Source organism: Cibotium barometz, chromosome 19 (genome assembly GCF_041138505.1).
Source record: "Cibotium barometz isolate CiBa-2024 chromosome 19, ASM4113850v1, whole genome shotgun sequence".
In the NCBI taxonomy this organism is placed as follows: domain Eukaryota; kingdom Viridiplantae; phylum Streptophyta; class Polypodiopsida; order Cyatheales; family Cibotiaceae; genus Cibotium; species Cibotium barometz.
The window spans coordinates 32,117,167-32,144,962 of record NC_141064.1 but is presented as its reverse complement, the minus strand read 5'-3'; the positions used below and the strand labels follow the sequence as shown (position 1 = coordinate 32,144,962).

The 27,796-nt window shown below is 43.3% G+C and overlaps 1 protein-coding gene across 2 annotated transcripts; it reads left to right on the top strand.

Annotated features, from left to right (window-relative positions):
• Nucleotides 1-5,849: 5,849 nt before the first annotated feature.
• On the top strand, nucleotides 5,850-27,479 carry LOC147628465 (uncharacterized). 2 transcript variants are annotated; one of them, XM_086813613.1, is made up of 8 exons: nucleotides 5,850-6,257; nucleotides 6,342-6,766; nucleotides 12,414-12,587; nucleotides 17,540-17,616; nucleotides 17,703-17,840; nucleotides 18,836-18,958; nucleotides 26,313-26,915; nucleotides 27,043-27,479. In XM_086813613.1, the coding sequence occupies exons 1-8, from the start codon at nucleotides 5,956-5,958 to the stop codon at nucleotides 27,367-27,369; spliced, it is 2,169 nt and encodes a 722-aa protein (XP_086669739.1). In that variant the 5' UTR covers nucleotides 5,850-5,955; the 3' UTR covers nucleotides 27,370-27,479. The 2 variants fall into 2 exon arrangements, with proteins under 2 accessions (XP_086669739.1, XP_086669738.1); XM_086813612.1 differs by having other exon boundaries at nucleotides 5,850-6,766.
• Nucleotides 27,480-27,796: the final 317 nt, after the last annotated feature.

Here is a 27,796-nt window from a genome sequence, read left to right as displayed (position 1 = left end):
CTAAAAAGCAACATCAAGAGGAGAACAATAAAAAATTCAACCACCTTTCTTCTCAATTCATAAATAGACAAAATCAAGATGAATTCCAAAAGCTTAACGAGGAGAAAGTCCACCAGATCCCATGAGAGAATAACACTCTCCACTTCCACCTAAGGAAGACACTCAAAGGCACGATACTAAGTTAATGCACAAAGAGAAGCAAGTTAATGGTTTGGTGCTACCCCCAGTATGGATCTGGGTGATGCCCTTCCTCTGATCCTATCAACTGCCTCCATACCAACACCCCACACCTCAAGCTTGCCAACAACAACCAACAAAATAACCCTTAACATACACTCCACCAAAAAAAAGTAGTCTAAGGTTTTTGGTGATAGCCACAACATTCCATCCTGTGGAGTGGTATTTGTCTTGTGACTTGCCTTATAACTAGCCAACCAAGAAGAAGCAACCAAGGACCCAAAGGAAGATAGTACAATTAACAACTTGGTTATTTCCTATAGAAAACAATTTTTCATTCGAAGACCCCTCTCTAGTTCCATTCAAAGTCTCAATAAAGACAATGAAGATGCATTGATCCAATAGATCCATTCGAGCCAAACCCTTGGGATGTTTTATCTCCACATTTTGCAAGTGAAGGACCATGATATATTTTGTAAACAAGTACCCTAATACCCTTATCTCGGTTAAAGAGTGGTGCCATCTATGCAATTTTATAAGTATTGGCTATGATTCGGATGTGGCAAATTGCTATGATTGAAAGGAAAGGATGGCTACCTCAATATACGACACAAATGTGGGTTCAATTTTTATCCACGGGGTGGATAACTCCTCCAGTACTACTAGGTGTGTTGAATGGTCCAAAATGGAAAGTGTAACTCTCACACAAGAAGCTCATTACCTATGTGCTATAGGAAACCTCTAAGTGTAACAAATCAAGGACAAGCGGGCCCAACTTCAAACATTTTCTTTGTGTGAGTTGCACTACTCTCTTGAAGCAAGTGGCAAGCTTTCTGTATAAATAATCATTTCTTTTATTGTGAGCTGAAACTCTACCAAGAAATCATGTTCTTTGAAGGAAAGAAACATATGAGCTCTGTGTCAGTTCTATGGTGGGTAATGTAGCTATAGAATAAAAACCAACAATAGCTTCCTTGTGTGTGTGGCTGGTAGCTTCACGTGGGTAGTGTAGCTGTAGAACAAAAACCAATAACAACTTCATCGTGTGTGTGGTTTGGTAGCTTCACGTGGGCACCCCCCGGTGGAGTGCATTGTGGTCCTGCATCGTGGTGCATTGTACACACTACCAGCGCAACTACCTTAAGTTATAATGGCTTTCAAATTCTCTATGTGGAAATAACTATATGGTGTTTTTTGACTGGTTAAAAATCTTAACATTTTCTTCTTGGAGGTGGCAAGAACCTTTATGTCCTCTACATCAACTATGTGACATGCATCTCCTTAGTGGATTAGGTCTTGGTGTTCTTGTCATCAAACAAAATATGTTATATCCATTATATCTACAGTTATGTGTTGTGTGATTCCATGCCAGACATATTTGACCATGGTAAAAAGTAAGGAGCATATTCTATGGTCAAAGTAGAGATGGGTTAGCGAATCTTTTTTTTTATAGATGTAGAGTATGTAGGAAACTTTGGTGAATGTTTGAAAATTTGCAAGATATATGCTCACTTTTAGTGTAAATTTGGTTCCTCTAAAATTTACATTAAAAAATTACTACCTTGGGTTAATATATTAAAAAAGTCACCATTTTCTTGGGTCTAAAATAGCCAAAGACTTTTGGAAGACCCTTGAAAATTAGCCTTTGGGCTAAATTTTATTTCTTGGATTTGACACGTCAACTCAAAGGTGCACTCTCTTTGGTTGATTATTCTTTGTGTCATTTCATCAAACATTTTAATGTCATATATATATGTTGATGACTTGGTGGGCATGATTTTCATGCATAACTCTTGGTGGATCTACTTTGCGACTTTGTAGCATATATAGATATGGTATATAAAAGTCCTTTTATAATCCCCTCATTTATAAAGGACTCTCCTATGTAGTTTGAAGCAAATCATCTTTGTGAGATTAGGCTTGTATATCCTTGTGTGTGATTTTATCTTTGTGAGTTGGCTCTTTGTGAGAACACTTCATCATTGCTCTACTATGAGCTTTCCTATGTGTGATGCTTTGTGGGACCTCACTGTATGGTGCTCACCTTTGGCTCCATTAGGAGCACACATCTTGGTAATTTTTTTCATCATTTACTTGTGGGCATGTGAGTTCCAACATATTCGGTGGATTCTTGGTATCATTCATCCTTTTGTTATATACTATGACTCAGTCACTTCTCTTCTTTGAGATGGCATGGGTGGCAACATGATTCTTCTCAGAGATTGTGTTATATACTTAAGGAGTTTCAAGATGCAGTTCTTGTGTGGAAGTACATAGACATGAAGGGAATTCCTTCGGAAGTGGTGAAACACGCCATCCCTCTCATGGAAGGTGCAAAACAAACAAAGTAGAGAGCCTACCATATGAATCCCAAGTATGGAGACAAATGCTCAAAGAAGAGCTAGAAAAGCTCATCCATGTGGGATTCATTACAAAATCAAGCATACTAAGTGGTTATCACCCCGATAGTGATTGTCCCCCCAAGAAGAACATAAAGCTTAGAGTGTGCATTAATATTAAAAAGGTCAATGCTACCACAAGCTGTGCATACACAATCCATGCATACACTGCCATGTTTTGAAGAGAGTCATCGAAGAAGAAGCTTACAACTTCTTGGATGGCTTCTCAAGCTACAACTAGGTGTTGATCGCAAGTAGCATTTGCTATAAAATGAGGAACCCGAACTTATCACATCATGCCATTTGACCTAACCAATGCCCTTGCCCGCTTTGTAAATGTGTGATGTGTATAATCTTCAAGGATCTCCTTTGGAAGATCCTTGACATATTCATAGATGACCTTTGTAGGCACTCAAAGTGGAAAGGGCATCTTGCTCGCCTTAGGAAAATTTTCAAGATGTGAAAACTCTATTGTATTGCGTTAAACCCACTCAAAGGCCAATTTTGAGTTAAACATGGAGATATTCTTGGACACATTGTTTCCAAGAATGGGATTTCCACACGAGAATAAGATCTGTGTGACCATGGGTGACTGGGATGATTTTGAGATGAAGAGGAGGGCAGAACAAGAAGTAGTAAAGGGTAGAGAGAAGAAGGACAATTCTTTTGCAGAAGCTATTAGAAGGATTAGAAGGACAATTCTTTTGTAGAAGCTATTAGAAGGATTAGAAGGACAATTCTTTTGCAAAAGCTATTAGAGAAAATGAAGGAGCTTAGAAGAACATCAAGGTGGCCATTTCTCAGCTCAAGAGATCTTCCAGAGTTCAAGTGATAGAGAAGAAGAAGGTAGGGGAGGAGCATTCAAACTTGGAACCTAATGAAGGGAAAAAGGTGTATACCTCTATCTTTTTTGATCTAGTTAGCCCTCATCAAATTTTGCTAGATACACTGTTGAATTGAGGTTTGAAAAGGAGATATTTGAGGATAGCAATATCTTTTATTTGGGTGAAGGTTTTTTCAATATTATGTTTAATCATCCAAGGTGTATGTCTGAGGTCCTTGTTAAATCCCCTCTATTCATTGGCTAGAACTTTATGCATGTGATTCCATTTTATCCTTTTTTCATGTTTACAAAAGTCTACGAGTGCCCTATATGGGTAGAGTTGCTAGGATTTCCTCTTTGGTTGTGGCCTATTACTATAGGTGATATAGCAATAGGCCTTGTTTTGTATGTCCCAATTGAACTTTTTCTAGGAAGGGCATCTAATGAAGTATGCATCATCTGGGATACTTTTATCAAAACTCCTAGTTGAAGGGGATTTAGGAGGGATATGTCTTATGGAAATTTGGCTCAAATTTAGAACCTTTACAGGGGCATGCTTCTTATGTGGTAGGTTTGGCCATATGGCTAAACAATGTAGAGTAGGCAAATATAAGGGTTTGCTGAGAAGGATAAAAGTGAGAAGAAAGAAAAAGGGGAAAAAGTGAAAGAGAAAGGCAAGATGTTGGAGGTGAAAACAATAGGGGAAGAGAGAAAAACGAATGATGAATCCAAGAAGAAGGACTCCCAAAAAGCCATGAGTAGTATTGGAGAGGATGGGTTTGGAAAATGGAGAAGGGAAGGGGGTAAGGGAAGAAAGTTGAGGCCTTGGAATATATAACAAAGCTGGAGCTCCTGCCCGAGCTTGGTGTGCATGTGTGTGTGCACATGTGTGTGTACATATATATACTTACAATCTATAAGATCCCAAGTGTATTCTCTCATAATATTGAGTCATATGGGATAGATTAAAGCTTTTGATAGAGGTGAGGATAATGATGAGATGGTTCCAAACATAGCTTTTCAAGGGTAAGTTTGAATGTGAAAGGTATTAGAGATAAGGGGAAGCAAGCTACCTTCTAGGAGCAAGACAAGAATAAGGGTTGTGATATTTGGGATGCTTAAGAGCATAACCTACATGGGTACAATGGCGAAAGGAAGAGAAAATGGATGGTATTCTATGGGGGATTGGGGAAAGGCTTCTGTGCAGTGATGGTTTATCATCCATAGGAGATTTCATCCATAGGAGATTTCATCCTTCTATTGTGGTAAATCATCCCAATAGGAGAGCTCTAGTTTTTGAAGTACAAATTTTGGGGGTGATAAGCTAAATTGTGAATGTGTATGGCTGGCATATTGCCAAATAAAGGAAGCGGTTATGGGAGTGGTTGGTCAGACTTTGGAGCCACCCATGTTTGGATTTTAATGGGAGATTTTAATATGGCTAAGGACAAGAGGGATATAGAAAATGGTCCTCTATGGCTAACTCTGGAAAAAAAGCCGTGGATGAGCTAGTTAATAGGAGAAGCTTTCTTGAACTTGGGGACTGTAGAGATGATGGAGGTCATACTTATTTTAGCCTTCATTATAAGGAGACTTCATCTAAACTTGATAGAGTGTATTTTGGTGAGGCATTCAACATTCCTCAAACTCAAACTTTGGGTGGATACTTTTTATGTGCTTTCTCAACATTTCCCCCTCAAATGGGAGTGGGAAGACATTAGTTGGGACAGAAAGACCTTTCGCAAAAGGTTATTGATGGTTAAAAACTGTTTGTTGAAAGATCAAGTTTTTATAGAGCTCACAAATAAAGCCATCTAGAAACTAGAAAGGAGATGAGGATCGCAAGAGAAATGGACTTCTTTTGCGTGGGATATGCAAGATGTGATAAGACATGTTGGAAAAAAAGAGGATTGAAGAGAGAAGAGGGAAGCAATATGAAGTAAGGATGAGCTACTGGGACGTGTTAATGAAGAAAAGAGAGGAGGGAGACTTAAATAAGGAAGATGGAGACTTAAATAAGGAAGAATGGCTCAAGATAAAGGGAAACAAAAGGCAGATGGAGATATGGGAATCTAATGATGCTCAGGTGGGCAAGATTCATGATATAGGAAGCTGGCTTTTTTTGCTTCACGCTGCCCTTCTAAACACTTATTTTTTAGATCCCTAAAAGACAAGGAAGTCAGTGAATCTATTGGTCTTGTGAAAGATCAAGATGGGTTCACATGTGATTATGGAAAAAAGTGGGTAAGTTATAGGTCACCCAATTGTTAGTGGGAAGGTGGATTACTCCATCGGCTCACCACCAACCCCCGTCACGTAGCTCAGTGGCATCGAACCCGGCCCCCATAATGGGACCCAACCGTTGTACGCGCCCTCGCTTGCTTTAATAAAATTGCATGAGCCCATAAAAGTGCACTTGGCTCGCACGCACACGTGCGAATGCGTCCCTAATGCATGGCCATAGCCTTAAACTGAACTGCTCTTCCGCCACCTTCGTTTCCATGCGCACATGAGTATGTCTTTCTGCCGTGACAATAAGGACACTGTGTTGAAAGAATGGCTATGGCGGATTCCAACAATTTAGCATCAAGACTTCTTCTCAAGCAGTGCAGTGTCTCCAAAAGGGTGAAACTAAACGATCCCTCGTCTATTCGGGGCTCGCGAACCCATGCTGTTCACGATCTTGATGATGATGATGAAGGTCATGGTCTCGCAGTGACCTTCTCTGCTGTATCATCTTCTCCATCTCGCAACCACCGTCCCAACACAGGCACAGGAAAACGCCCCCGGCAGCCTCGCCTCAGCAGCCATGGCGTCACTCCAGAGCTTCTCCCTCACCTCCGCCTCAGCAGAAACAGGTTCTCTTCAAAACCCTCAGAAAAAATTACGGTTTTGGCTAGGGTTTCTGCAACATCTAAGGCCTCTGCAGCCTGCGAAACTAGGATTTCTCCAGTAGAAGAAGAGGCTTCTTCCTCATCAAACCTGGACGCCGAATCAAGCCTGGAATGGCAGCTTCTGCCCTGCTTGAAAGAGGTCATACCTGGCAACCTGCGAAAATTGGTTCTCCGGCCTTCCACAGACAGACTTTCTACCATCCAAGGTGAAACTTGTCACTCAGTGCAACCTTTCCCAAAGGTAAGCCATACTTCATCCCACCATGGCCCTGTGCCATCGTCATCTCGCCGTGCATTCTCGGGGTTGAATGCAGAGCAAGCAGGTAATTGTGAAATAACCAAGAGTTCTGAAGACAATGGAACATGGCGGTCTCAAGCACAGAATGGCCTCATGTTGTGGAAACGTAGAAGAGGGAAATTTGCTGCTTCCTCTCAATCAGATACTACCAGCTATATGTGGATGTCCTTTTTGAGTATCCTTTGTATTTGCATGTGTGCATGTATGTGTGTGTGTGTGTGTGAGAGAGAGAGAGAGAGAGAGAGAGAGAGAGAGAGAGAGAGATCATCGTCATTGCTCCAGAAAATGTATCAGTTGTCTGGATTGTCTACTATTTAAACTGGTCTTTGGCCCAAGATCCTTCCATAGTTACTAATTTTCACCGCCCGTAGACGCTTATTTATCCACCCGTAGGTGATGCCGCCAAGGAAGCACCAAGGGGGGCTTTGAACCCAGGACCTCTTGGTCCTAGGCAAACACCTTCACCACTTCAGCTATCACCTCATCCATACAACCAAAGGCTAACACTCTCTGTGATCATCCCGCGGGGGGGGGGGGGGGGGGTGCGGGGGTCAACAAAAACGTGCTTCCCTAACCTGCCAACAACTTTGACTGGACGAATCTGGGAGCCCTCAATAAGGTCCTGCACGTCACATCTCTCCAACTGCCATCCATCGATAGTCCTTTGGAGAATCGGCTGCAACCTTATACTCAAGGCTTTAGCTAAGATTTTATATGCAGATCCAAGGAGGGTGATGGGCCTCCATTGCTTGATGTTAGTCTTGTCCCCACTCTTGGGGATAAGGTGAATCAGCCCCTCCGTGAGGTATGGAGGCATCATACCCGACAACCACATTTCCTGAAGGGCAACAGTGAAAGCATCTCCAATATGATCCCAAAAAAGAATAAAGAAGGCGGGAGAAAGACCATCATCCCCGGGGCATGTACCACTGGAAAGAGCATGCAGTGCGTGAAGGAATTCATCCTTCGAGAAAGGGGCATCTAGGGACGAACACATAGCATCTGTAATGAGCCTGGGCATGCACTCCCAAACTTTCTGCCGTGCCACATCTCTCTGAGGGGAGGGCACCTCTGCAGTCAACAAAGACCGACAAAATTCTGAAGCAATATCCCTCACCTTATCAGGCTCAATCTGAACCTCACCCTGCGAATCCTGCAAGTACCTCACAGAGTCCCTGCTATGGGAAGGCCTGTGTGCTGAAAAAAACTCTTTGTTGCATCTGCCACCTATCTGAGTCCAAAAGGGCTCGTTCGCATGAAAGGCGAACTCAGCCCTCCTGTCCATGGCCAACTGCAGCTCTACTCTAACTGTGGTCAAGAGGTCTGTAATCCAAGTCGCATGTGGATGCTTTTCATGTTCCCTCTGAAGAGCAGCAATCCTACGCCTAATAGCTCTCTCCTTGTCCAGAACCTCTTGCTTCTTAGACAAGGGAATGCTATGATAATGATGGTTGGTCCTCTCAAGAGCTAGCACAATATTATGACGAGGATCAAGACTGTCACGTGGGTAGCAGCGAAGCGTGGGCGGCAGCAAAGCGTGGGGCGCCGGCCAGCAAAACGCACAGGAAAAAAAAACGCATGAGAAAAGCGCCGGGCAGCCCAAACGCAGCATGGGATTTAAAAAAAAGAAGAAGCTAAGCGCCATGTATTTTTGTTTTATATTTAAAAAAAAAGAGAAAAAGAAAGAGAAAAGCTACTCGATGGTTTCTGGGAAAAAGCCTTTCAAGTAGATTTTTCTAAGGGGGAAAAGCATAGCTTTTTTCCCCCAAACTTGTATAAATAAGGGGCCAAGGCCTTTGTATCCCACAACACATCTTGGGTGAAAGCTTGAAGGAGATCTCCTCCCCGTGGATCAAGGAGGCATCTCCTCGGGAATTGTACAAGGGCTACGCCGACTTTGAGTTATAAATAAATACCTGCGGGGGCGCCATGCTTTGGGGCCAATTGGTCTTTTGTGCAGGAGCACTCTAGCTCCACTTAATTATTTTCTTCTTCTTCCAAATTTATTATTCCAGTTCGTAAAGTGATTAAAGTGTGATTAAGTGTGTTCACCGCGTGTCAAGTTACTGAAGGCCGGTTTCAAGGTTCCATTGCCGAGATTCATTGTCAACTTTTCAAAGAGGGCGATCCTGTGATCGACACATTTAATTCTATGGCTGGAACTAGTGCGGAGATGAAGGATTTATCTTCGGAAGAGATCTTCGGAAGAGGACGACTACTACTTTGATGAAGACGAGGAAAGTGAGCAAGAAATACCTTCCGATATGCCAGAACTTGAAGATGATGATGCCACCTGTCACCAATTGGCCGACCATTTGGTCCATCTCCAGATTTGTGTTTCGTTCACTTGAGGCTAGGTCGGTGTCTCATGTGAAGGGGCCAGTATTTTTGCTTAACATGGACGGGATCTAGACTGGTGCCACCCGTGTGTTAGCAGGATGGTGTCGTATGGACGGGAGCCAGACTGGTGCCACCAGAGTATGACCTGGACTGTGTTCTATCTATGGGATTGTCATGCCATGGAAGAGCCAGTTTTTGTGCCGTGTCTTGCCTATGGGACTGTCACTCCATAGGAAGACCGGGATGTATGTTTTCTGTCATGCCATTTTTGTGCTCGACAGATGTTTTGTACTTGTTCCATGAACGGGAGATATGTCCATGATACTATTTGCACATGCATTCATGTTTTGCATGTTTGGAACTGTTTTCGCATGACTTGTATTCTTGTGTTTGCCTGTTTGACGTGCCACTTACTGAGCGGGGACACCTCTATATGTGAAGCTCAATCTGGATGTGAAGGGGCGAGAGGTATTAAAGACCATTACCTTACCAAGGTTAATAGGGAGGTCCCGTTGAGTGCAAAAGTCATGTAAGGCATCCAGGCTGAGTCTGAAAGGAGGACAATGTCATCTGCATAAAGTAGTATGGGGATCAATATGCCTGCCAGTGTGGGACCAGCCCCGCCTAATCCATTAAAGAAGCTCGAGATCTCATCAATGTAGAGGGCCGAAAAGAGTGGGTGATAGAGGGCACCCCTGTTTCACCCCAATAGTGCTGGAAATCTCTTGTGATGTACCTCCTGGGGCTCTCACTCGTCCGGTGATGGACTCATAGAGGGCGATGATGCTCCAAACTATGTCAGATGGGACTCTGATCTCTTGTAGATGGTGTAGGAGGCGGGCTCGGGGTATAGTATCAAAAGCTTTGCGGAAATCCGCAAAGCAATAGTAAATCCTGTGATGTCGTGCTCTACCCTCCTTGATGATGGCATGGAGGGTGAAGATGTGGTCAAGGGTAGAATAGCTCCTCCGAAAGCTAGCCTCTCTTGAGGCTTTGCATCCCTGGCTCTCTGCAAATGAACTGAGCTCTGCCTCTAGCACTGATCCATAGAGTTTGGCCAATGTGTGGCCAATCATGATCGTCCTGTAATTATTAGGATCAAGTGGATCTCTGGCTTTGAGGATGGGGGTGATGGCGTTGGTGGACCAAGAGGGTGGAAATCCTTTACAAAGGGCTCTATTGAACATGTAGGCTAGTAGGGGCGCCAGGGTATCATTGGCATGCGAGATGTACTCGGCAGTGAGTCCCTCATGATCCTGGGCTCGCCCATTGCGTAGTCTACGAATGGCCTTGAGGACCATGCCCTTTGTGAAGAGGTGGAGGTGGTGGGATGGGGTTCTGGTGGTGGGGGTAGGGGTGGCTGATGGGGGATATGATAGAGGGAGCGTGCATAGGAGTGCCATGTGTGCGGGCAGGTGATAGGTGTGGGAGGGCAATGTTCTTGGAGTTTCCTCCAGGGCTCTTTGCAGTTCGGCCCTAAGAAAAGTCGGTATAACTCATCCTCTTTCCGAGCATAGAACTCTCGTTTCTTGCGTTGGGTGAGCCATTGAGAAATCCGTTGTGCTTGGCGCTTCATGATTTGCCCAATCAGTACCTCATGCTTAAGACGGGAGCGTGTGGCCCGACATTCATCATCATACCAACAATTATGGGGCATGGAACTGCAAGGTGGCTTGGTGGTAGCCGCCGTGTGCAGATGAAAGAAGCGGTGGCGGATGTGTGGAGTATGGTGGTGAGATGTGCTGTGAGGGTGGATAGGTGCACAGTAGGTTCCACATCCTGGAGTTGGCGGTAGATGTGGTTGGAGTAAACAAGGTCAAGCTTGTGATCAAAAAGGACCTGAGTGTAATGTGAGATGGGGGGTGGTGGTGGAGGGACGGGTGGTGTGCAGGTAAGAGTGAAAGAGAGGTAGGCATGGTCAGCTTCAAAAGGGGGTGGCGGGATGGAGAAGTCGGGGAGAAGGTGTGCCAAAGCCGGAGATCCCATAAGGTAGTCCACGGTGCTAGTACCTCCTGAGTGAGGGAAGGAGGTGAGGGCGCCGGAGGAGGGCCATCGGGACATCCCGTTATAGATAACGAGACCATGTACAGCTCCCAAAATATCTCCCATACGTTGTGACCTCCTCACGGTCCTGCCTGTGTCAATGATGTCCAGCTCCTGTAGTCTGATAGCGTCATCTAGATTGAGTAGTGGGACCTGTTGACTTCCTGTCCTTGCATTGAAATCCCTGAGCAGGACTTCCCCCAGCTGTGAGAACTCCATGATATCCCCATATAATGGTAAGTACGGTGACTGGCCATGCTGTGCGGCATAAAGGGAGTGGCGTGGTGCAAAATAACACACAGCATTGTGGATGACTCTGTCACTGCTAAGCTGTAGCCGCACCAAAAGATACCGTGCATCCTCGTCCTTCCGGACGATGCTGAGAATCTATCGGAGATGGGATGTAAAAAGGACAGGTACCCCTCTAGAGCCACGTACTCCTAATGTGCGGGTCTCGCCTCGGAAAGCTGACTCCCACTCATACGTATGGTAAGCCCCTCTCAGGGCTCTGATGAGTCTCCGTATAAAAAATGACATCCCTGCCTGTGAGAATCTCACTCAAGCCTCCTGGATTCGACCATAGCATGCCATTGCAGTTCCATACTGCCAACCTCAGGTGTTTGGTCTCATAGACCCCGCGTCCCTATTTGGGACGGCGCTTAGTGATAATGACCCTACCATCTCTGTAGATAGCCCACTTGCTTGCTCTGCGGGCCTCATGAACTATCACCATCGCCTCACGCCGGTGTGCCACCTGTGCTAGAGTGAGATCATCTCCCATGTACACCTGTGTGCCCTTGAGGGCAGCCCGCCTGTCTAAGAAGGCCTGTCTGCTGGTGGCATCAGGGAATCTAATGATGAGGGGCTGCTCTGGTGTCATATCCTTGCCTGCCCTCCATGTATCTGCAAAGGGGGGGGGGGGGGGGGGGGGGGGCAATCCCGTCCACTCCTAGCATCTGGCAAAGCATCATGGCATCCTCCTTGGGGGAAGCCCCCGCCTAGAGAGAGAGAGAGAGAGAGAGAGAGAGAGAGAGAGAGAGAGAGAGAGAGTTATATTAACGTCCACGGGAGGCCGAATCCGACCTATGGGACAGATCAGGTACATCCATTTACATTCCACTCTGGGTATCGATGCCAAAGAGGCATAAAACTGAAAAAAAAAAAAACTCAAAATGAACTCTTAAGACTCTTAAGAGTTTAAATTACAATGGGTTCTATTGCATCTAGTTCGAAATTGAGGTTCAAAATAAAAATAGCTATATTTCATCCATGGATGGATTTGCTCTTGATGGGGGTGGGGTACGGAATTCTTTAATGATTGCTTGTCCTCCTCTGTATATTGCCCATTTACCATTCTTTCTTGCTTCTTTAACTTTATTCAGCTCTGCCGATCTTAAGATATTACCAAGTGTGCATTCTTTAACTCTATCATTAAATAGACTTATTGAGGGAACAACCGGACTATCCTGAGTTCATTTATTTGCAGCCAGCAAAAGCTTCTTCAGCATTTGATCCTTACGATCTTGACATTGTTTCTCATAGTGAAATCTCTAGTTCCTATTATTATACCATGAGCAGTGCAGGAGTCACTTTTTTCAGAGATCTTGATGCAGGTCAGCAACTAGCCTTCTTAATCCATGCAAGAGTCAAATATTTATCCATGTAGAAACAATTTTTACAGGATTATATGAATCTTCCTTTCATCGACGAGTGGTTTGTGCTCATTAAGTTTTAATTTTTACTTGTTTGTAGATAAATATTCTCCTTGAACTCCAATTTGCATCTGATAAACTTATGGATATGTATGCACAAGAGCACTCAGCAAAATAGCGTGTATATGCTCAAGGAGAAATTCAACAGTCATATCCATTTCTTATGCTCTGGTGACCATAACCTTTATAAGGTTTGCTGATGAATGCCTCTTAGTCAAGCATTTAGTCACGCTCTCTGCTATGTAGACAAGACCTCACACGATACTACCTATCACCTTTGCGATTAACCAGGTGCATCTTGCCATGCTGTGGCCTTATTAGTCCTTTTCCCATAAAAGTGTGGCACTTGATTTGAAACTTGGACAGGGGAAGATGGTACAAGAATGTCAGACTCGACCTCGAACTCAAGGGAGTTAAGTTCTAACCAATGCACCATAACACACAAGTTGCAAGCCCTAGTTTTTAAATCTACAAATCCCAAAGCCCTTCCTGTTCCTCCTCACTTCTAGTTTACCATCTCGGCACACCTGATGACACTAGTTTACCCTAGCCAGAAAGCATGGTGTCCAGCCCTAGTTTACCAATCTCCCTTGTTTACTTTTGCGTCCAATGGTGCAAAAAAAGGTGCCTTGTCAAGCTGGATTGTGGAGTGTCGATCCCATCTGCCACCTGCATTAAGACCCTGTGGGATTTAGTCCTGAGGCCGGGACACCCTCATCCAATTTCAGCATAAGTGCGGTTGTGGCATTACGGTTTGTGAGCTTCAGAGATGGGTTCTTTTCTGCAAGCTCCTAGTTCGTGGTCTATGAGAGGAGCTTGGAAGGCCATGTGAGTGCTTATGGTACTATAGAATAAGCTGCCGTCGAAAAGCTGAACTGTAGCTGCACTTAAACTTTTGTTGGACTGGGCAATGCTTGTCGAGGGCCCAACCACATTTGTTCCTACCTGCAAGTCTGATCTCCTAGGAACACTGCAAGTTGTAAACATGGCATAGTTTGGTTTATTTCCAGTGGCAACTTTGTGTTTGACATGCCATAGCAATAGAGGTTGAATTGTTCTTACAGGCGCCATTTGGTGTCATCTTGATCCCTATCAATGTGTTTGCGTTTGAGACCGAGACCATTACGTCCTTCAACCAATCCCATAGGTTTAGCAGGGTCCACATCAGCAGTATATGATGGGTTGTCAAGACTCAATGCTAGTGGTTCAATGGTGTTTGGGTGCACCACGGGTTTTGTGATTGCCATGATTGGATTCAAAAAGGTGAGTGCCCAAACTGTAGGTTTGTTTTCAGTTTTGGAGAAAAAAACAGGGTTTCTCTCCAGAGCCCTGTATGTGATTTATCTCCACATTATAGAGTACTTTGTACTTTTTTTTCTTTTGTATCCATTTGATGTCCATTGAGACATGATGATGATGTACACAGGTTTTGTCTCATAATCCTTTAGAAGATGTTAATAAAATTTGTGATTGTAAAGCGAACATTGGGGCTGCGTTATTGCTGATATAGACACTCCCATTGCTGCTCAATGGTTGTATCTAGGAGATTTGGCACTGAATGCCTGAGACTGACCTTGGTCCGTCCTTAAATAGATGCATGACTGCTGGTCAGCCAGCCTAGGATAGGTGGGTGTAGTAGAGTTGGTTGCCTGGCACACTGAAGTAGTGGTTCTTCTTTGCACAACACAATGTAACACTTAAAACATACTTGAATGTAACACTTAAAACATACTTGAATGTAAGCATAGAACAATGCACAAGAATACTGTAAAGATCACTAAACTGTAGCAGGGTTGGTTGTCCGGCACACTAAAGTAGTGGTTCTTCTTCGAAGAGTATGTCCGAGGGTCCTCGATACTCACAACACAATGTAACACTTAAAACATACCTGAATGAAAGCATAGAACAATGCACAAATACTGGAAAGATCACTTGTATTACTGTCAAGAAGCTGTTACATGTCCCTCATTGCACCTTGCACACTTGGACAACACATGATGGAATGACATAGTGACTATAGGACTCAAATTTTTTTTCGACCAAAAAGCTGGAATTGCTTGGAGAAATGATGCCGAGGAAAAAGAGCCTTCAAATATTCAGAAAGCCTATCAAGAAGAGCACGAGAAGACGGATAGTGCCAAAACAAATGAGGCACCGTTTCTGGTGCATGATGTCACCTGTAACAGTGTGGTGAGGCAATGTGCCTCTTGGCTAGTAGTATAACGACAGGAAGCACCCCAACCAGGCATCTCCACAAGAAGACTCTGTTTCAAAGGGAGTTTATTTTTCCAAATGTTATGAAGGCATGCTTTCCACCAACGCAATGGTTTAGACGTTTCTCATCATAGCAATTGTTCTGGGGCATGGTGCCGGTGGGGGGTATGGCGGTAGATTGGCTGGTGGATGGAAATGCGGCCATGGCAGAGGTGTGTAAGATTGTGATGTCCTGAGAGGTGAGGTCGGCTAGTGGGAGATTGGGGTCTACATGTGTCAGATGTTGGTAGAGATGGTCGGAGTAAGTCGAGTCCCCATCATGGTGGAAGTGAATCTGGGTGTAGTGGGAGGTGGGCGGTGGTGGTGGTGAGGTTAGTCGGGGAAAGCTGAGGCTGAAGGAGAGATAGATAGGCATGGTTGGCTCCAAGGGGGTGGGTGGGAATGGTGAAGGTATGTATGGATGTGGTTAAAGCTGGAGATCCCATCAGGTAATCCACTGTACTCGAGCCTCTGCCATGTCGGAAGCATGTGAGAGTTTTGGAAGAAGGCCAACGGGACATACCGTTGAAGATGGTGTGGTCCCTAGTACGAGGAACTCTCTCCCTGATGCTGTAATGTTCCCTCTGTCCTGTGATGCTCGCTGAATGCCAATCTCCTCTGAGTCTATCTCTTGCATGGTCGGCTCCTTCTGGTCATATACAGATGCCTGCTCACTTCGAGTCTTGGCGTTGAAGTCCCCCAAAAGAACTACTTCGCCCAAGCGTGAGAACTCAATGATGTCTGCATGGAGGGGATAAAACTGCTCTCCCTCCTCTAGAATAGCATATGAGGACTTCCTAGGTGGGAAGTAACATATTGCAATGCGTATACATCTCTCCAGTGTGACTTGTAACCTCACCCACATAAAGCGTGCCTCTGTGTCCCTGCGGACTATGGTGATCATCGGCTCAGCTCCGACTCCAATATAGAGCCATATAATTTGGCCAAGTAATGACCAATCATGATCGTCCTGTAGTTGCCTGGTACCATGGGGTCCCCACTCTTAAAGAGTGGTACAATGATATACTCTGTCCAGCTTGTCGGGAGACCCTCACAAATGGCATGATTAAACACATGTACGATGAGCGGAGCCAAAGTGTCTCGTGCATATGAGAAGTGCTCTCCAACTAGCCCATCATGATCGTGTGCCTTTCCATTCTGTAACTTGTCTATCGCATCTAGCACCATCCGCATAGTAAAAAAGGTGCTGCTGTCCTGGTGCATCATATAGCTCTCTCGCATAAGTATGCCATGCCTCAGGTGCAGTAATGGGAGTACCAGGCTGTCTCTCCTGAAACATCTTCCATGCCCTCTTGCTGTCCTTCCCCAGGAAGAGAGAGAGAGAGAGAGAGAGAGAGAGAGAGAGAGAGAGAGAGAGAGAGAGAAATGAAATGATATATTAACGTCTCTAAGAGGCCATAGTGGCCTATGAGACCAAAACTGAGAGTACATCTAAAGTTGGTGTCTCATCAAATTGAACAACTAAATGAGACTAAAAAGTACAATAAACTGATTGTCCTACAGTTATAAGAACAGAATTGTAAGACTCCGAGACGATACTAAGTAGAAAATACTGGAAAATACTGAAAAATACTGAAAAATGTATATTAGGTAGATCCATGTATGCTGATCAGTTGAAGTGTTGCCCTCTCCTTAGATCAAGTATCTCCGCCATGGGGCTGTCTAGAATGGAGAGGTCATAGAAGCGAGGTAGGCGCCTCCGATGCCAAGCACTAATGGCTCTGATGTAGCGATGGTGAGGATGCCGTGGTCGGGATCCTGGTGGGTGTGGCCGACGAGCATGACATAAGAGAGAGAGAGAGAGTGAGTTATATTAACGCCTTCAAAAGACCCAAAGTGTCTATGAGACCAAAATGATGTGTACATACCTCAGCTCTGCCCTGTCCCTGAGGAGTCACTTCGGGAATAGGCTTGTGTGCTTTGACGTTCCTGTGTCTGGCCCACGGGACACCAGCCACGATCCTCCCATCACCTCCAGATCTAGGACATGCTCCATTGCCATCACACCACTTTCCCATGTACTGTGATAGAAGGGGACCTCTTGGCCATACTTAGTAACCCCGTAGTCGACATACTTGAGAGAGGTGTACCCTCTACTAGAGGATGATGTGCCCCACATGCTTCATATTCTCATGTACTTTGTGATGAGAGTTTCTTGTACTAGTGCTTATACCCCATGTACTTCCCCATGATGATCATTGTATCAGCCTCTACTTTTAGAGAGCTATGTTTTTTGTGCTTGTTTTGTTTTTCTTTTCCATGATGAGACATACCATGGATAGCATTGCATCACTTTGGTCTCATAGACCCATTGGGTCTTTAGGAGACATTTAATATAACTTTCTTTCTTTCTTTCTTTCTTTACACAGATGCATGCGCTACTGGGATCATTTGGCATTGTCATTGGCTTTGTAGCAGTGATTATTTTACATTTGACTTTGTGTGTTGTGTTATACATGATAGAATGTTCCTTTTTTGAAAAAAACCAAACATTTCAAATGGACGTATCAGTGAATGCAAACTTTTTGTTAGGGAACATGGTCCAAGGATGACTAAAAGAAATTGTCTTGGCAATGTAGAGTTCATGCAGTTGGACGAGTGGGAGATTGACTTTGAGTATTACAAATGCATCATGAAACTCAATGTTTTCAGACAGGTAATCTTGGGCCTACACAATGACTTACTTGCTTCTACTTAAATGGAAAACTTTATATTGTTCTAAGTAAAGTATGTGTTTTACAGTACAAGATATGGAAAAGCTTTGCAATTTGGAGGCGGTTTGTAAGGAAAAAGTTACAAGGATTGTGTCGAAAAGCCCTTGTAAAACAGCTTTTTTCCATAAATCCCATATTGCAGCGGGTGCTTTTACAGATATGCCAGGTATGAAATGGTTCTTTGAGTAGTCTCAACAACTTAACATGGATTTTTTTGCATGGGGAACATTTTAAAGAGGTCACCGTCTGTGTTACTCAGATTGTAACATTTTGCATGGGGAACATTTTAAAGAGGCCACTGTCTGCCTTCTCTTAGAAAATTTTGACATTGTAACTTTTGAATGGCTATTGGGGTATCAATCTTTTGTAGAATACACTCAACCCTCTTGAATAATAAGAAAAGGATCATATAGGTGAGCTATCACAACCAATTAGGAATTCTAATTGTCTCAGGAGTCTGAAGAGGTCATGATCCATTATTCTCATGGATGCCACTAAAACATGTTGGCAAGACCTAGAAATGAAACTATTAGACCACATAATACAATGAGGTCAAGCGTGATATGTTTAACACCATCAATTGTCACTGTAAATGTAGATCTCCCAATTTAGGGCCTACCTTTTTGATTGTGGTCTCCAAGAGATTTTGGGTACATATAAGATGCCTTCTTTTAAGTCTAATATAGACTTATCCACCCTGATGCTTAGAGGAGTTTCAAATTCTCTTGCTACATCTTCCATCATGCATTTCATTGTGTGAGAACCATGCCTCTTATTCAAGTACTCCTCTAGCTCCAAGAGAAGACCAGCAGAGAGACATCCTTGTAACAGCACACTCCAACCTAGATTATGCGAATGTTGGCAGTTTCAATGATACGTATGTTAGTGGAAGGAAAAGAAAGGTATTTATCCACATATTGCTTTGCCACACCATGAAGGTTGTGTGGGAAGGTACAACAAAGAACGTTTGTACCTCACTCTTCTTCTGACATAAATGCCCTAAAATTTAGGTCAAATATAACAAACAGCAAGGAGATCTAAAGTGCTTCAAATTAAAGGAAAGCAGAGGTCTTTTATCAACACTGAGCATTTAAAGCTGATATGATATTGAAAAACCTCTTGCAATCTCTCACATTTTTTCATCGCTTTGATTCCTTTTAGATGTCATTGAGCATATCGGTGTTACATTTGTTTGATTATGAGAAAGGCGTCATATATCAATTGGAGGACTTCTTGGAGTTGCAGCAAATAAGGCGTCAATCAATTTTGGATAAACTGATTGAGGTAGCTTCAGAATCATCTGTTCATGTTTTCATTTGTCTAAAAAAGGATATTCTTTTGTGTCTCGGCCACTCACAATGTGCATGCATAAAAACTTCCCTATGCCATTTGCAAACCTGCCCCTTCCCAACACAACAAATCCCCTCCCAAACTACCACTACTCACACACCTTTTTGTGCATGCATAAAAACTTTCCTATGCCATTTGCAAACCTGCCCCTTCCCAACACAACAAATCCCCTCCCAACCTACCACTACTCACACACTTTTTTTTTGGTAAAAACACTGTCTATATTAATGTACAAAGTGAAGCCTTGAAAGAGGGATCTTCACTATGATATACATCTAGAAACATTGAAAAAACAATTCAAACTGAGCTTGATCAATCTGTTGTAGCTGATAGCTGTCATGCCAACATTGTCGTAAAGATTGACGGAAGTAGAAGTACTTATCAATCTTTGACGAATGGAAAACCATCTGATTGCGAGCAACCCATATAGTCCATAGTGCCCAAAATCGCAGCCAGGCAATAAAGAGAGCATATCTATCCAATTCGTTGTGCATATTTTCCTAACATCCAAAAGCTCTTGGAAAAAGTGATTCCAGGAAATCTTACCACAAGTAATCTATAAAGTCTTCACAAAAAAGATATACTATTTGAATAGTACCAAAATAATTGCCGTACTATTTCTTTCTGATGCTCACAAGAAGGGCATTTAGCAGGCGCACTATGCCTGTTTTCTAGAAATTCTCCAACAGGGAATGCTCCAGTGAAACATCTCCACATGAAAACTTTTGCTTTGAAAGTAAATTGTTGTCCTTGATCTTATGCAAATTTTGCTTCCACCATTATACGGTTTAAGATGGATTCCCCAAAGATGATAAGCATAATAAAAAACCATGGTTCTGAAATCAATCGATATAATCTAGAACTTAGAAGCAATGAGATGTGATAAAGGGACTTTAGGGAATGGTCCACGTTCCATTCTTTGCAAAGTCCAATCTTCAAGCCGCCCTTCAATAGGGTCATCGAATAACTCACCAAATGGCTGTAGCTGCTCTCTGATTAGTCTCCAAATTGGTTTGCACTGCATGCCCAAATGCCAACTTTGTTGTGCTTTTGGAAAAGACATTACTCTTCCTTCATTGGTGATTACATCTTGACACAAGTAGATCCCCTTTGTGGATAGGAAGTATGCCTTTCTTGGAGAGCGCAAAGCAAGTGGACAATCAAATGCTCGTCGACTCCAATGTTGTAACGAGATGCACCAAGTGGCCAACCGGCCTCATCCCTAATGAACTCGTTCCACATAATAGGTTGTCGATTAGTCTCATCCAAAGACCTAGGAAGCCTCTGTCCGAAGAAGTTCTCCGTGCTCAGACAATGGCTACAATGGCTACAATAAGAGGGGAAGATGGTGCCCTTGATATCTACCTCTGTGAACGAAAACCGCGTACTGGGTAGCCACTCTCTCCCAACACGGGGTGTACATCCGAAAATCTAAGAAAGGAAAAAATCCTTCCAAGGCTCAGTGCCTAGTAGGAAACCTCTAACCATGAGTTTGCAGAGCAATGCCTTGCCCTGAACATCCGTATCAATAATATTCAGCCCGCCCTCTCGTCTGGGCTGAGTAACTGTAAGGCAAGCTACCTTGGCACGTGTGTTTGTGGTTCCATCCAAACCCGACCAAAGAAAATTGCAAATCAACCTCCACAACTGACCAACGCACGCACGAGAGAAGCACCAACAAGAGGCAATAAACCAAGTCGAGGCAAGCAATACCTGATTAGCCACCCACCAACGCTCTGGAGGCTAAATCCAATCTCCTAGAGCTTTAATGAAGAAGCTTCTTTTGAATACTAATAAGTACCGGAGTGAACTGCTATGCAGGAGAGAGATCAATCCTAACCTGGCATCCCAAATATCTAGCAGCGCATCCTTTGCTTATCCAAGTAAAACCAAGCTATGCACCCCAAGCAACTCTTGGCGAGTCATAAATCCAAAAACCAACAGATTTAATTAGTGAGGGTCCCTGTTGCTAGACAAAACTCCTCCAGTGCGACCCGGAAGGAACATAAACATATGTTGAGGCCTCCAAAAACATGGCTGTGTCATTAGCTAACTCAGAGTCAACTAGCTCCTCTTGACTACGAAGAGGCAACCTCAATCCAGAAATACCAGCAGTGGAGCTGAGGAAGATGCTCATGGCCTTTGCGACTATGATATATAATAATGGGGCTAAGGGGCATCCCTATCGTATTGAGCGAGAGATCTGAAAACGCTCTCCTCTGTCACTCCAAGCAAGCACACTACTATGGGCATCACAATACATGCATGAAACTCCCCTGATCCATCTTTGAGAGAAACCCATATGGCTTAAGAGTTCCCTCAAGGAAGTTCCAATCCACTCTATCATAAGCATTCTCAAAATCCAAAAGCAGAATGGCCAAAGGCTGATTACTCACTTTGGCTCATTCCACGGCCTCCCAAAACGAGAGAATGTTGCTTCTCCCGTGTAAGCAACTATTCTGAGTATCATCAATGACATCCTGCAAAATTCGCTGCAATCTAATGTTCACTGCCTTAGCAAGAATCTTATAGGTAGTCCCAAGTAAGGTGATAGGTCTCCACTGTCCAATCAAGGTCCTATCCCCACTCTTAGGGATAAGGAAAATAAGCCCCTCAGTGAGAGAAGAAGGCATAGAACATGTGTCCCACATCTCCTGGAGAGCCCATGTGATCTCTGCCTCAATCTTATCCCAGAAAGGTAATGAAAAAAATAGGGGAGAGACCATCCTCCCCTGGACACTTACCATGAGGTAAGGCATGAAGAGCATGATTGAACTCCTGCATAGAAAAAGGGGCATCCAGAATGCCACACATCTCCTCAATAATCAAATGTGGCAACGCATTTCTCCTCTGTGCCCTGTGTCTCAAATCAGAATGAGGCTCAACACTAAGAAGTTGGCGATAGAAATCAGTGGCAATCTGTCTAACCATAAGAGGATCTGAATGAAGAGTGCGGTGTGAATCTTGCAGTTTCCTGACAGTATCTCTGGCATGAGATGGGCCATGAGTAGCAAAGAAGTGTTTGTTGCATCTGCCACCCATTTGGGCCAAAATGGATTCCTGGGCATGGTAGCGGTACTCTGCACGCTGCCCAAGAGAGTGATGAAGCTCTGCCCCACCAGTACATAAAGAGTCTGCAACCCAGTGAGAATAAGGGTGTTTCTCATGCTCTCTCTGTAAGGCAGCCAGTCTACGTCTAATAGCCCTTTCTAAGTCCAAGGCCTCTTGCCTCTTAGAAAGGGCACACTTGTGATAAAAGTCACTAATATCACAAAGAGCAAAGGCTAGGCTTTGCAAGGCCCATGAGAAATCATGAGATCTCCAAATATCAAGCATTTGACATGAAAGCTCTACATCTGAGAACAAATGATCAGGTATGCGTACATGAGTGATGAAACATGGCAACTCAAATCTCTAATGCATAAAACCACTAGGCAATGATCCGATTTTGAAGGGCCTGCAGCAATAAAAGTATGACTCCCTCTGTCAAGCACCCAATCATCCACAAAATCGATCTAACAGTGCATGAATACATCCTGCATCCCTTCTCTTGTTAGACCATGAATAGAGAAGAATGGATGGTCTCCTCGGAATGTCATCCTCATGCCAACAATCTCTGCCACCATGAATGGGGAGTATAAACCTCTCCCAAGATGCTCTCTCAAGAGGATGCACCAAGCCCTCATGCCCACCTCTTTTATCCATTGGCATCTCAACCATGTTAAAATCCCCACCAATAATCCAATGGTCAGCATGAGGCGGCAACGTAGTGAGAGATATCCAAAAGACAATCCTCTCACCTCTATGGTTAGGAGCATAGAGGTTAAGAATACTAATCCGTGTAACACCGTGCATAAGAAGGACCCACTGTACTCTCCCAAGTAGAATGACACCATGTCAAATGATGCAAGGTAAAATCACAGCTTGACGAAGGCAAATTTCAGCTTGTGTTAACAACTGCTACTCATCATTATTGAGCTCTCTAAAATGGCTGATTTCAGTGTACTCTTGTATTACTGATTTTGCTTATTCGATTTGTCTTCTATTCTCTCCCATATACCACCTTCCATAGTCCTGTATCACAGCTTGCATTTGTTGTAGAAAGCTGAACCAAGTGAAATCTATGTCCTCTTGCATGTGTATGAGACGAGGATGCACAACTGTATGCACCAAATCAGCAAAAAGAGCATGCAACAAATAATTGTTATTAATCATAAGCAATCTTTTATATGAGGTGAGGGACAATCATTATCAGCCATGTCAAAGTACAGAGCAGGCCGACAAATGATCAGAAATGCGCAATGTATGATCAATCCATATCTTACATGTGTATGCATCATATTGAGAAGCATTTAGAAGGTACCATCTATCCAAACGTGCCCAGTAATGCAAAACAACATTATGATGAAAAGTATAACCCTTTGAATGTGGCATGAGCTGTGTCCACAAATCACATGCATCCAAAGAAGTCATTGTCTGCATCCAATCTTGCCTTTCAGAGGACATCATATGAGAGCGGTGAGAGGTGTTATCATGAAAGCCAGGCGAATTATTAAAATCTCCTCCGATAAAAGCATTCGAAATCCATGGGTATGCGTGTAAGGAGCGCCGCATCTCAGCTCTACACACACATACACACACACACACACACACACACACACATATTTTTTTTGGTAATATCCAGTGCAATATATTTATATGCTCATAAATTTACATGATGGGAGGTCTCCGAAATGGAGAGTATCCCAAAGATCAGAAACATAAAAAGAAAAGCTCTATGCAAGAAGCATCCATATCACCCTCATGGTAGGCATCATATAAGGATTGCCGCAATGAGGCTCGGAAAGATTCATATGACTTGTGAATCTGCTGACCCAAGTATGCCAAATTATGCTCACTCCAGATTGTCCAAAGAGCCCAATATCTCACCCAAGAGAGAAATAGTGAGTATTGAGACAAAACACTTCATAAATCTGCCAAAGAGCCAGAAATATTTCCCAAATCTGTGACTCGGGAAACGGAGCCGAAGATAATCTGAAATTCTCCTGGGAGGATCCTAGAACACGGGCAGTGCCAAAGCAAATGAAGAACGGTCTCTGAAGGAGCCTGACATCTTAAACATGTGGATGGTGCAATGCGACGTTTAGCAAGTGTGACCCCCACTAACAATGTGCCTGTCATACATCTCCAAAGAAAAAGTCTTTGTTTCAATGGCATTTTACACTTCCATAACATCCCGAGATTCTTCCGCCACCATGAGAGGGGCTTCCTTATATGCCACAGAGAATTAGCATGTTGCTGAATCCATGGAGCAGGCTGAAGAAGCCTGTAAGCTTTGATGGAGGTTAAGGCGGGAAGAGGAACAGGATGAGTGCATGTAGCAGAGGGTTGCAATTGTCAATCCGTAAGCCTGTCTGTGTCAGCCACAGGAGGAACATGTAGAAAAGGATGTAATAAATCAGCAATTTTCTTCCATATAGACCTATGATGCATTCCCAATGCATAGGAAGCAGTGGCCTGAGGAAAAGATAAGACATAGCCCTGATCATCTACCACATCATGTATGTATCTAATTCCCAATTTCATGAGATTGTATGCCCGAACAGGTTCCTGTAAAGCAAGTGGAATGTCAAAGATGGCACTCCAATGAATACTTTCTTTCCTCGTTGAGTTTGTCCCCGAGCAATTATCAGGAGCCCATTTGACCTTAGAAAGTACTTGTTTCCAATCAAGTATCAGAGCAGTAGAGAAAGGACAGCCAGGTATCTTCCCTACAAATCTCCCAATGACAACCTCCCAATGATCAGTAATCCAATGACCATAAGCACAAGTCCTCATGTTGACACACATGGATGCTAGCATACAAGTCCATGGTTGTTGTTGGCGGAAAAAAGTATGCAGCATAGTCGCATTCCTTGCAAGTACATGATATCTTATATTGAGGACATTAAGTCCACCATGCATCCTAGGAGAGCACACCATTTCCATCTTCATCAGTCTCAATGCTTTCACAACAGTTTTTGTCCTCCATAACATCTCCATAGCTTGAGACATAAAGGCTGAAATATCCTTGGAGGACCAATGCAACAAAGGCAAATAGAACTGGACATAGGACATTACAATGGAGTGTACTATTCTGAGCCTGACATGAAGAGGCCAAGTAGAAATCTTCCAGTATTCTAGTTTATGCTGAAGTCTTTGGAAGATCCATTTTAGCTGCTGCTTCCTGGTGATATGCCATTCTATGGGATATCCCAAATGCCTGACTACATCTTTGGAATGCACCACCTGACCCGGCCAAAGAATAGAATGCCAGTCACATTGTTTTAGGGGAAGTAATTTAGATTTGTCAAAATTGACATGCAATCCCGCTGCCAAGCCATACAAGGAAAGAGTGGTCATAAGCATTTGAACTTCCCGGGAAGAATTCTGTGGCATAAAGAAGGAATCATCAGCATATGCTTGTGCCAGAAAAGATGCAGCCCCAGGGATTTTAAGACCAGTCATCTGTCCTGTGTTTGTAAGATGATCAAGATACATTAGAAGGGGATGGGTCGCAATGGCATAGAAGAGAGCACTAAGAGGACAGCCCTGTCTAACTGATCGACCCAATGTCCATGACCGAGACAGATGACCCCCAAGAATGCACTGAGAAGTAGAGCCAGAATAAAGCCAGTAAACTGCATTTGCCATCTTGGGACCAAAGCCCAACTTGGTCATGATTTGAGAGATAAAATCCCATTGAACAGTGATGCCTTAGCAATATCCACCTGCAATATAAGCACATCTTGATGCGAATACTTAGCATATTCAATTGCAGTCAAGGCATTGGATATATTGTCATGGATTTGTCTTCGCGGCACAAACCCATACTGATGAGGATGAAGTCCCGCATCCAGTATCCTGTACACACACACACTTTTTTTTTTTGGTAATCCTGTACACACACACACACACACACATACACACAAACAAACAAACATAGCTTTGATCTACTGAAAATATTGAGCATTACACACACACACACACATACACACAAACAAACAAACATAGCTTTGATCTACCGAAAATATTGAGCATTACACTTATATAATCTAAGAGAATCAACCAATATCACTGTGAGTGGTGGCTTGTTAGTTGTTAGAAAAAAGTAATCATCTCATTTCAAACATGACGGATTTATACTTCAAGATGGCATTTCAGTTTGACTGACCACTTTTTACTGTGTGTGAGATCAGAGAATTAACCAAAACATGTAGATGTTTGACAAATAGCATTGTCTTGCCAGCTGTCGGAAAAGGCTGTCATAGATGTGAGAGCTGCTTGTGTTGCTGTTCTTTCCAAGATTGAGGAAGATCTTCTTGGACAGCAAAACGAAGACACAGAAATTTCAACAGGGAGTGCCAATAACAACCTCGCATCCCAATCTAAGGCATCGGGATCTAAGCTTGCTAGTGTTGCAGCTAAATGGAAGCAGGAGAAAGAGAAAGCAGCTGAGGCAAAGGAAAACCAAGAAAGGTTTACCTTTGCCATTGCTGCCGCAAAGAGAAATGAGAGACGGAGGCTTCTAAAGTTTCTCCGGCTTGCTGACTATGTGATTGCTCAGTGCCTTCGTATAATTCTAATCAGGTCCTTTGTTGAAGTGTTACAAGACCTTTCTCACCCCTCAGTGAAAGGGTTGTACTCGTTTTTAGAAGATTCCACCACTTTTGAAGTTTTGGTAAGAAAGGAGTCTTCAAGCCAGCAGGCAGATGGTAGCTCTGTGGTCGCAGATTCTATGGAGAAAGATGTGGTCATGGTTGACACGAAGACACCCATTTTTGAGGTGAAGGTTGTTATAGATGGTGACAAACTGCAGCTACAGCCCAATTCAACTGAGTTTTTAAAGAAAGTAAGGTCTCAGCGTGGCTACATTTATTAGAGTTTTATATACTGCAGTTAATAGCCTCTTTTTCCAAACGATTTCAATATGTTTGAACCCTACATGAACTTAGCTCAAGCTGTTGCTCCTGTAGCAGTTTGAAGCCTTCTCAAGAGGTATCCCTGATGGATTGAGGCTGATGCAAAGGCTGGTTTCACATTGTGGCTTGAGTGAAGTTGTTGAAAGAACTGCCCTGGATAATGAAAATATTGTTTCATACATGGACTTGATAGGAGAGAAGCAACTTGGGGACGTCATATCTGTGATTGGAACTTCAATTCAACTATCCTTCCAGGCAAGTGCTCGATTGCCAACCTTTGAAAAAAGTTCTTATAAAAGGAAAAAAAAGAGAGCAAAAAGAAATGAAAATATGACTTTAGATGTATACGTTTTTTTGCAAATGTTTGGTGGCTTTTTGGTATGAAAAGGTTATTGGAGTGTGACATGCATGGTTCAATCTTACTCGACAGGATGCAAAGGTTGCCATTACACACTTTCAGCCCTTTTTAGATATCTATATACAAAATCACAATATTTCCATTGATTGGATGCGAAAGGAGGCAAGGTTTTTATTACACAAGTTTTTTTTTTCAATTGTCAAATTTTAACATGAAATTTTGTATTCAAATTTTTCCTCGTTTTAAAGGACTTGTATTAAGTATGGTAGAAACAACCCAAGAGCCAAGGCTCAAGGAATCAAAACAGCATACATAGCATGAGTAAATCACCAAGATAAGCCAGATGAAGATTCATAAAAGAATGGACAGCATTTCCATTCATGGAGGAACTCCTTCCCTTGGCAATCACAAACGGACAAATGACCAAATGCCCATAATTGTGTGAACTATATT